The sequence below is a fragment of the Curcuma longa genome, chromosome 6, assembly GCF_044706935.1.
Source record: "Curcuma longa cultivar G26 ecotype Majalengka, Jawa Barat chromosome 6, ITB_CL_G26_1.1, whole genome shotgun sequence".
Taxonomy (NCBI): Eukaryota; Viridiplantae; Streptophyta; class Magnoliopsida; order Zingiberales; family Zingiberaceae; genus Curcuma; species Curcuma longa.
The window spans coordinates 2,943,257-2,953,279 of record NC_133866.1 but is presented as its reverse complement, the minus strand read 5'-3'; the positions used below and the strand labels follow the sequence as shown (position 1 = coordinate 2,953,279).

General features: G+C 36.9%; 1 protein-coding gene across 1 annotated transcript; it reads right to left on the bottom strand.

Moving 5' to 3' along the window:
- Positions 1-2,936: 2,936 nt before the first annotated feature.
- Positions 2,937-8,286, bottom strand: LOC141830708 (omega-3 fatty acid desaturase, endoplasmic reticulum-like). Its single transcript, XM_074718124.1, has 8 exons — positions 7,868-8,286; positions 7,649-7,738; positions 7,500-7,566; positions 4,526-4,618; positions 4,253-4,438; positions 4,080-4,160; positions 3,386-3,523; positions 2,937-3,292 (listed from the first exon to the last, which is right to left on the bottom strand). Exons 1-8 carry the CDS (start codon positions 8,233-8,235, stop codon positions 3,101-3,103), a joined length of 1,215 nt encoding a protein of 404 aa, XP_074574225.1. The 5' UTR covers positions 8,236-8,286; the 3' UTR covers positions 2,937-3,100.
- Between the last annotated feature and the right edge of the window lie 1,737 nt (positions 8,287-10,023).

Sequence of the window (10,023 nt, the reverse complement as noted above, 5' to 3'; positions counted from 1 at the left end):
GCTAGGTGGTCGGCGACTCATTCAGAAGACGATCTTAACCAGGAACAAACACATTGCCCATATTGTGGTTGACTATAAGCTACTAATACTTGAAGAAATGCACTCGACGGCAAGTACTGTTAGATAAACACAAAGCAAGTATAGTATAGCTTTCTGAGTACAATACAATTGTGTTTTGGTTCAGGTGAGGATCAAAGGGGCACGTGCAGGGTGGATAGTAATCCAGGACCAACTAGAAGGCGAACAGGAAGTTGCTAAAGATCGATAAACATTTCGATCCAAGGATGGTTATTTACATAGTGAGGAAGATATTTAGAAGTGATCCTGATAGGAGTAAGGCTACGTGCAGCACTGAGTTGCTCTGAAAATGGCATGGCTCTGGTCAGTGGTGATGCAAGTTGTTGTTTGTGGGGCTCATAGGGACACCCTTCGCTAGTATGACCTTTTCCATGTCATTGACAACGATGTAAACCTTGTTAGGCTTGTCAACTAGTAGCGATGGAGACCTATCAGGCTTGTAAACCACCCTTAGCTTAGAGGCCTTCAATTTACCAATAATGGAGGCGACAACTTCAGCAAAAGGTAAAATTCAACCGTTCGTGAACTTTTTCATTATGAATCTAGCTCAAATTTAAGAATTAAAGTTCAAATCGAACTCAAGTCAAGTTCAATCTTAGGGAAAAATGAGCCAAGCCAAGTCAAGCCTCTTACTATTCAGCTTAGCTCGATTACACCTCTACTACTAAGCATCCTATTCTCTTTGACTTACTTGGACTTTCATCACTACCTAAGATTCAATCCTCCCTAATACCTCCTTAACTTAGGACTTCTACTATCAAGAATATAATCTTCATCGACTTGCTTTGACTTTCAATGCCTAACATTTAGTTATCATCAACCTACTATAACTTTTCATCACTTGTTACACATCTGGTCCTTCTTAATCTACCTAAACTTCCACTATCAACACATGTTTGACTTTTCCATGTATCAACTTTTTTATTGGGCATTCCATTGCCAAAACCTATTGGGACTTTAACCCATGTCATCACCTGTTGGGCTTTTCAATTGTCAACCCCTTGTTGAAATTTTCTAATTGTCATTTGTTCACATCTAGTCCTTCTTAACCTACCTAAACTTCCACTATCAATACATGTTTGACTTTTCCATCTATCAACTTTTTGACTGGGCATTCCATTACCAAAACCTATTGGACTTTCACCAATGTCATCACCTGTTGGGCTTCTCAATTGTCAACTCCTTATTGGAATTTTCTAATTGTCAAGTATCTAATCTCCCTGAATTACAATTTCTCATATGTCAAATATTTAATTAACCTCAATAATCTATTTGAACTTCATTCATATCAAGTTTTCATTCAACCTTAACTTACCTGACTTATCATCACATACTGATTAAATATCAAAAAAAAAATCTTAGTTAACGTGACCTTGAGTTGATTGCACCAAGAAATTTAACCTCTTTTCTCAAGTGACTGAATTTCTCCCCTCTTCTCTCTAGATGAACCCTTCCTCTCCCTTTCTTCTCTTCTTCCCCAAATTCTAAACCCTAGCCCTCCTACTTGGTTGCTAGAGATCCCTAAAGGAAGAGTGGGTTAGGAATAATGGTGGATTCACTCTATTCTTTTTCATTTCGTTTTTTTTTGTATTCTATCCTATTTGTATTCTATAAAAAAAATGATAATCCCAGTAGCCACATCTCTGGGGGTGGCCGGTTCGGTCCCACGGAAGTTTCCCACCGACCACCAGGGTAAATCGGGAAGCGCATACGGCGGTCAATCCAGATGCCCAGCATCTTTTGATTGCACTAACCTGATTTATCATCGCATACTGATTAAATATCAAAAATAAATAAATCTTAGTTAACGTGACCTTGAGTTGATTGCACTAAGAAATTTAACCTCTTTTCTCAAGTGACTGAAGTTCTCCCCTCTTCTCTCTAGACGAACCCTTTCTCTTCCTTTCTCCTCTTCTTCCCCAAATTCTAAACCCTAACCCTCCTACTTGGTTGGTAGAGATCCCTAAAGGAAGGAAGAGTGGGTTAGGAATAATGGTGGATTCACTCTATTCTTTTTCGTTTTTTTTTTGTATTCTATCCTATTTTGGGTTGGCAACTACAAATGGCGAACTTAGGGCTTCATTGTTTGGATTAGATAAAATCCTGTACCTAATCTTTTAGGTTTGACAAGGCTTATTTAGTCTTAAGATGGTCATTATGGAATTACAAGAGAGAGATACTTGCTAATCTAATGTGTTTGTAGAATTGTCTTGAAAGAAGGAAGTTCCTTCTAATTACTAAAGGATCACAACATTCGTTCGGACACTATATCTAAACCCTAGAAACAATATGTACACATTAGTGCGGACAACCTAACTGCATCCATGACATTGGTCTAATTTGAGTCGACCATATATCATTCATAACATCGGTCTATTTTCATTAATGGCATTGACATCATTCATAACATTGGTCTAATTTGACCTAATGTTTTTTCTTATTCATGCTATAACATTGTTTAGTGTGGAACTGTTAATTAGTGAAATGTGCAGGTGAAACACATTTGATACTAGCTAGTATTATCTTTGCACATTATAAATTATTTTGTGTTCTTGTTACTATATATACTATATCCATGTGCAAATCCTTGTGCTAATGTTTCTTTTTTGTTAGTTAAACCATTATGGTTATATGTGTTTCTTTTGATTTCATTGATTTTGGACTGCTACACATATTTCTATCAATTTGGTTGACCAATCTTAATTAGGTCTGTCTATCTTGTCTTGAACCTCTCCTGTTCTACCATCTTTCAATGGTGTTTCATGTATATCTTTAAAAGTGTTGTCTTAATCTAGAGAGTGATAATATCAAAAGCTTCGAAGAACATTCAAATTTCAAAACCAAGAATCCATATAGTATTGCATAATTCGGCCACATAGGTCTCGAGCTAGAATGATTAAATCTAAATTATGCAATTTCAAAAAACAAATGTTATTGCTAGAACAATCTTAATGTGTAATCCATCAAGACTGATAGTTGTGCTGCTTCTGACGTTTAATATTGCTACCAGAATGAATGAGCTTCAGTTGGACTTGTGGTGCCCTGCTCCTTGAAGCTGAGGGTCGGTCTGGTAAAAGACAACATCTCCCTCGTCGCTTACAAAGTGATCAACTCTCAGGCTCCGAAGCAGAGTCGCAAACAAGTGACACGGAAGAGGCCAGGATTTCTCCGGCTCTCGGTAATAACTACCAAGCACAGGTTTAGCTGCCCTTGTCTAGAACAAATTGGAGGAACAAGGTCATTAATCATTTGCCATGCAAGGGATCGACAAAAATAATTAAAAAATAAAAAATGGAAGCGTACTTACAGCTTCTACTAAGTTGTAATGTGGTATTTGGGGGAAGAGGTGGTGAATGACATGAGTTCCAATGTCGTGATGGATATTGTTTATCCACCCATAGTCCCTATCAACTGTTGTCAATCCTCCTCGCAGATAGCTCCATTCCTAGGTGAGGGATAAGGTTATGTTCTTTTAAATTTTCTCTGAACAAACTGAATTCAACAAGCTTAGTGAAAATGATGGTTCAATGAACATTGTTGTTCTTTAAGAACTGATGCTCAATGATTTGAATAATAATTACAGTAACCAGTCTTACACTAACGATTTGTGTGAAAAGATTTCTAATTATTTCTTTGGTGGAGCCTCATGCATGACTATGGTGTGGCACCTTTAGAAAAAGGTCGGTCTTCTCTTCCTATGGCAATCAAGAGTTGTAAGCTTTAACAGATAAGGCACTCTGTATCAAAGAACCTCGTATGGTACTAGTTGCTTAACTACAATGGTCTAATTTTGACTTTGTTACTACTCAATTTGATTTTCTAATTGATGACTGACCCACACCGCCACCATTATTATATAGTCTATAGAGCAGCTAAGAAAAAAAAAGGAAAAGAAAAGAAAGAACTGTCACACCACTATGCAATCCACTAGGAGTACTGCTACTCTGTCGGTAAAAATAAACAGCCTCAGAATCCATTAAGATGAGGGGGCATGTCCTTACCTTACCACGATACCAAGGTAACTTTTGTCCGTGGCCATGGTGGTGCAAATAAGTGACCAAATCTAGCCACATGATGAAAACCTGAAACAAGGAATGGCAGATGCATGAGATGTAAATTGGCGCCACATTTTTGTAAGGTTAAGCTGATGGTACGCTTCGATGTTTCTACTAACCAAGTTGGGCACTCCATACAGTTTGAGCATGGGAAGAGGACCAAACACCCAGGCCAAGTAGAGAAGCAATAACACCATGGCAGACCAGCAGACAGTTGACACGATCACATCTTGTTTCTCATTTGGATGGAACAGACTGCTACTGGGCAAAAAGTGTGAGCCTTCCTTTCCAGGGCTTCTCCACCACTGTTGGCTCAACATAGCCAAAAAGATGTTTAGCTAGAATCTGCTCAGAATTCAATTGAATGAGATGCTAAAGTTGCATAGGTTTACCAGATAGACAGGAAACGCAAACAAGGGGAAAGGTGCTGTGAATCGCATCTTTCGACTGGTAGAATCCATTCCCCTGTATACTTTCTCAGTTAACTACAATAAAGCAGCAGACATGTCATTAGCATCCCAGACAAAGATGCATATTCTGACAGTTTAACATTTTAGGAAAACAACAACCAATAGTGTTTTTAATATTGCTCTTCTCTTGGCTCATGGATCACTAATTGGGGATTTACTTGCAACCAACGAATTAAACATGCTATTTTTATAAAATAGGATGAAAGTTCAACTTGAAGATTATTCATACTCTCTCAAGATTGTGCATAGAGGGGTAGACGAGCTTAGCCGACCTTAGTATGTTCAAGCTTATTTATTTACTTATTGAGCTACTTGTTTATTTATTGTATTAACTACCATGATATGTTATCACCTCTATAAAAGATGACTTGTGTATTGTCATCCTTATAATATAAAATGTGACAATATTATTCCATCACAAATTCTGTCATAGTATTAGAACCACTATCATTTTTTCATCTAATTTTTACCAAGAATCAGCATCAAGAAAAGGTTGTGAATGATTGATTATCTGTGATCACTATAGGTTGTCCAATGTACCATTAAGAGGAGATCATTAAATATTCCATCCTCTCAAAATTTGTAAAGATAATCTTGAGTCAAATGTGTCATCTAATCTAACTTCGGTAATCCAACAGCATATCCTATCTAACAATCATCATCCATGCTTGATGCAAAGTAAAGAAACTTTTAAGCATCTTCAATTTGAGGTGTTAAAGGAAGGAGATCATTTTTAATTTCTTATCTAGTTTGCTCTAACCTCTTAACAGATTTGATATAATTGAATTTTTAATCCATCTTAGATATTTTTCAATTCATCATAATATAATATTATCTTTGTGATTTCCATTTATGTGGAATACCATTATCTCATATTATCACTTCTATCAAAGAGAATTGATTTATTATCATCATAATAATATAAAATGTAATAGTATTATTTCATCATAGATTTTGTCACCTTAGACGCACTAATCCCATTCTCCACAGTCATCTGAAAAAATCTCAACTCAATCAAAGAGATACGAGGAAATTGTTTTAAGCTTATTTTGAATCGCACTATGAATGGTCGTGTGTGTGAATGGCTGCTTCTGAGAAAAGCAATTATTCACCCCCCAAATGAGGAGTCAGCCAACCAATTAATGCAGCACCATGTGCCCACCATGTGGTGTTCAGTGTCGATGTACCAGTTTCCTTGATTGAAGTAGCCCCTCTTAACTACAAACTGTACCATTATGTCTGATTTTTTTTTATTCGCTGGGAAGTTTGGAATTTTCATTCTGCCTCAGAATTTATCTTATTTTCCATTTTCATTGTACACTTCAAAGAATTCTTTAAAATGCCAGTTTTCTTTATTACAAACAAAAAACCAAGTCAACATCCTTGATATGATGTTAATTGAACTTCGGTTTATTCTATGATTTGTTTTCCTTTGTAGAAACACACATCTGTTATAATTTTCTTGGTAGGTTATATTTTCACAAAAGACAAGATGCAGTAGATAAGCATTACTTCATGAAAGATCTAAACAAGAAATTTTCACCAAATTCTACATTATAAAAATGAAATAAAAGACAAGCAACCCAGATCCACCTAAAAGTTGGCAATTTTTAATAGTTATTACAATTAATTAATATTCTAACAAGGTCTGTATATTCTCTGGTGATTGAAATTTAAACAAAGTATTATCAAGAATTTTCCACGTTAAATATAAATATTACCCCTTAATTTCATCAAAAGAAAAGACGGGAAAAAATCTAACCCATCACCGTCGATTACTTCCCTTGGAACTTCAAGATTCTAGTAAGGTGATCAAACTTTTCCAACAAACATCTGCACTGTTTGTTGGACCAGTATGACAAAAATTGATTTGCGGGCCATTACTATTTCAGATCTAATACTTTGGACCATTTTCTCTGACACACTAGATATATATTTGAGAGATTCAGTATATTTATAGGCTACTATAATTGATTCTGCTGCATAATGTGAAATAACAATCGAGTAGGTTGTGTCTTTTCTTTAGGCTACTCATAAATAAATGAACAACAAAAATAATAAATGGGTAAATTTCAATTTCAAAATTTTTGATACAAGATTTTCTATTATGAGACAATAATTTCCAACTTCAACTAAGATAGACCAAGAAATTTTGATGTCGATCTATGAAAACTTAATCAGAAAATTTAGAATTCATTGAAATATTAACTTACCTCAAAGAGGTCAAACATAGTCATTATGAACATTTTAAAGCAACATTTCCAAGAATGAAGTTATTGATGTTGAGGTTGAGTTCATGATCATAACATAGAATTGTGGCATCCTACAAGCTTTGCTTGGAAAGATATGGTACTGTTTCTAGATTTGATCTATTGCTCTGCACTGGCTTTTAATGCTGGTTGGGTAAACAATTATTGTAGAAGCTTTACAAGTTGAACTTAATAGATAATTTTTGGCATGCAAGATTGTTACCACAACAACAACAACAACAAAGATCAGGGGTAAGAGTACTCAAGCTCACAAAATTTATTTTCTCAGAAATTATAACTAACTTGAGTATTGAAGCCTCACCACCCAATACTCTACCCTAATGTTCCGACCTATTCTTGACTAAATCAGTTCCATTTGTTTCCCTCTGAAGATCAAACCAGTACTCACAAGCTCAAACTTCATAAGTAATTCATTGTATCAGAAGGCCAGTTAGGTTAAATTTTAACGTGTAAAGAACGATCTGAAGTCACATATGTTGATGATATCTATGAAAATTATCGAAGAAATTCTTTGGTGTTAAGTTCATAGATTATTAGTCTAAGAAACAAAGGTGGCATTCTCAAGTGCTCACTGGTTATACTGTAATAAACAGAGCAATTTGGAAGAAAAAAAAAACATTACTAACCGGATGCCAAGATTCATCCTTGTCCACATTGCCATGGTTCTGGTGATGAGTCTTGTGGCTAATCCTCCTGATTGAAAACCAGGGAACGCAACAGATCAGATCAGATCAACGTAGGGAAAAGACAGACGTACAGATTCAGAATCAATTACCATCCATGATATGGAACCAGAATACTAGAGTGAAGCAAATGCCCAACCAAATTGTTCAACCACACACTGTTTGAGAAGCTCCCATGTCCACTGCCAAATGTCGAAACAAGTAGTTTTATATTCCCTGTTTCCAATCTCCACAATAAAGGATAAACAAAAATAAAAATAAAAATAAAACGTGGAATTATAGTCCTGGTTGGATCTTTAGAGAACGAATACCAGTCATGTCCGAGAACAAAGATGGCCCAGAACATGGTGCCTTGCGCGATCCAATACACGGGCCAGAACGCCCAGCTGTCAAGGCGGGCGGCGGCAAGCGCGAGGGCGGCGACGATGACGGCGTCGCGGAGGACGTAGCTGAGGGACCGCCAAGGGTTCTTGATCCAGCAGTGGGAGGGAATGGCGGCCCGGACGTCGCCGATCTTGAACGGCGGCGGCATCCAGGACCGGGAGTCGGCCGCCTCGTTCTCTTCTTTGACGGGGACCGCGGGCGGCGCGACCTTCCTGGACGAGGCGACGGCCCAGGGCCACGGCAAGAGGTGGCGGAGGGAGATTCTAGGTCGAGGAAAGGAGGAGGGCGCCGTCATTGCGCGACTGCTTGCGTGCGTGCTCTCGCTCGCCGCCCTACGGTTCGGCCAGGCTCGATTCGAGGGCAGAAATGCTGGAACGGTGAGTGTGGCTTATATAGGCGCGCTCTTCCCTGTTTGGCACAAATTCGATTATCATCCTTGTTTTTCCAAAAATATTAGAATCATGCTCCTTTCACATTTATCACCAAAATAATATTTTATTTTATTATAATATGTTCTATCAAACCCAGAGATTATAATAATACAGATAAAATCAAAGAATGCGATAAATAAAATTTATTAAATGTAAATGTGATCACACTTGTACTTAGATAAAGATTTAGTTGATTGGTTGTAGTTGTTGCTCTTTTCCGTTCGACCTAAAGAATCTACTTTGCAGTCCAACTATCTTGATCTGTCACCCAAGCCTTATGCCCTTTTCAAACGTACAATCCATATATTGCTATATTTGTTTAATCCTATCAAAATAATAAGACTTCTTATTAACGTGCAAATGACTACTATAGGGACATTATGTTCAAATTTCACGAATTATCCCTTAATTGTTTCGGGACATGATTGAGTTGGTTAGTGCGGGGTAAATTTACTGATCCAACTGTCGACATAGAAATGTTGACCAAAATTATTAGATTTTGTTTTCTCACCAAATATAGGAAGCCTTTGGACTCCACCAATGCATTTAAAACTATTGAACTGTAAAAAATGATAATCTCAGTAGCCACATCTCTGGAGGTGATCGGCCCGGTCCCACGGAAGTTTCCCACCGACCATCAGGGTAAATCGGGAAGCGCATACAGCGGTCAATCCAGATGCCCAGCATCCTTTGATTGCGTTCCCCATTTGGAGGAAAATTCCTGCAAATACGCCGTAGCTGGGGATCGAACCGCGAGTCCCTAGGTTACAACCCGAATGTCCTACCGTTGCACCATTGCCCCGGAGACTAAAAACTATTGAACTCTAGAATGTTTGTATAGGAGTCTTGATAAAACTACTAGACATCTTTGTTATAAATAATTTACAAAAATTATAATATATACAAGTTGTACATGTATACAATTATAGATAGTGTCCAAGTTTGATCTTGGAGGTTGAGTTGTAGAGGTATAAATGTATAAAGTTAGGGTCCTTGAGAATATTGAGTTAATTGAGGGAAGATTTAGTTGATTAAAGTGTTGAGTTGACTACAAACTCTGCTCATGAACAAAATGCTCGATATTAGGTTTGAGTTGACCAATCACAAGAATAAGATTTGAGTCGATTGGAGCTTCTATGAGTTACTAAACTATAGATAAGAGACATGTGAAAAATACTTTCATTTGAATCAGCCGACTTAATAAGTTTGAAAAGTAGTCATTGGCTAGCCATTGGAGGCCTCTCTATAGAAGCAACAAGCATGTGTCCTTCTCTAAAACAATGCATGAAAATCATACCTAGTTTCTATCTTTGTGGAATTGAGATTAACAAGATCTAGTAATATCTTCTCTTTTGCTTAAAGTTATTATCTTAAAAAAAATATATAGGGCAAAAATCAAGATAGCACCTTTTTTTTCCTAAATCACCAAAGGGCACTCTATATTTTTTTAAATCAAAAGGTCCATTAGCTCATTGTTTTACCTTGTACATTATCTTCCATCTAAATCTTGAGTCAGGCAGACACATTAACAGTTTCGATTTCATAACTACTACAACGTGAATAAAAATTCAAAAATTCATATTGTAGCAACTACGAAACTATAGCTATTACAACGTGAACAAAAATTAATATTGTAATAATTATGATTTTAT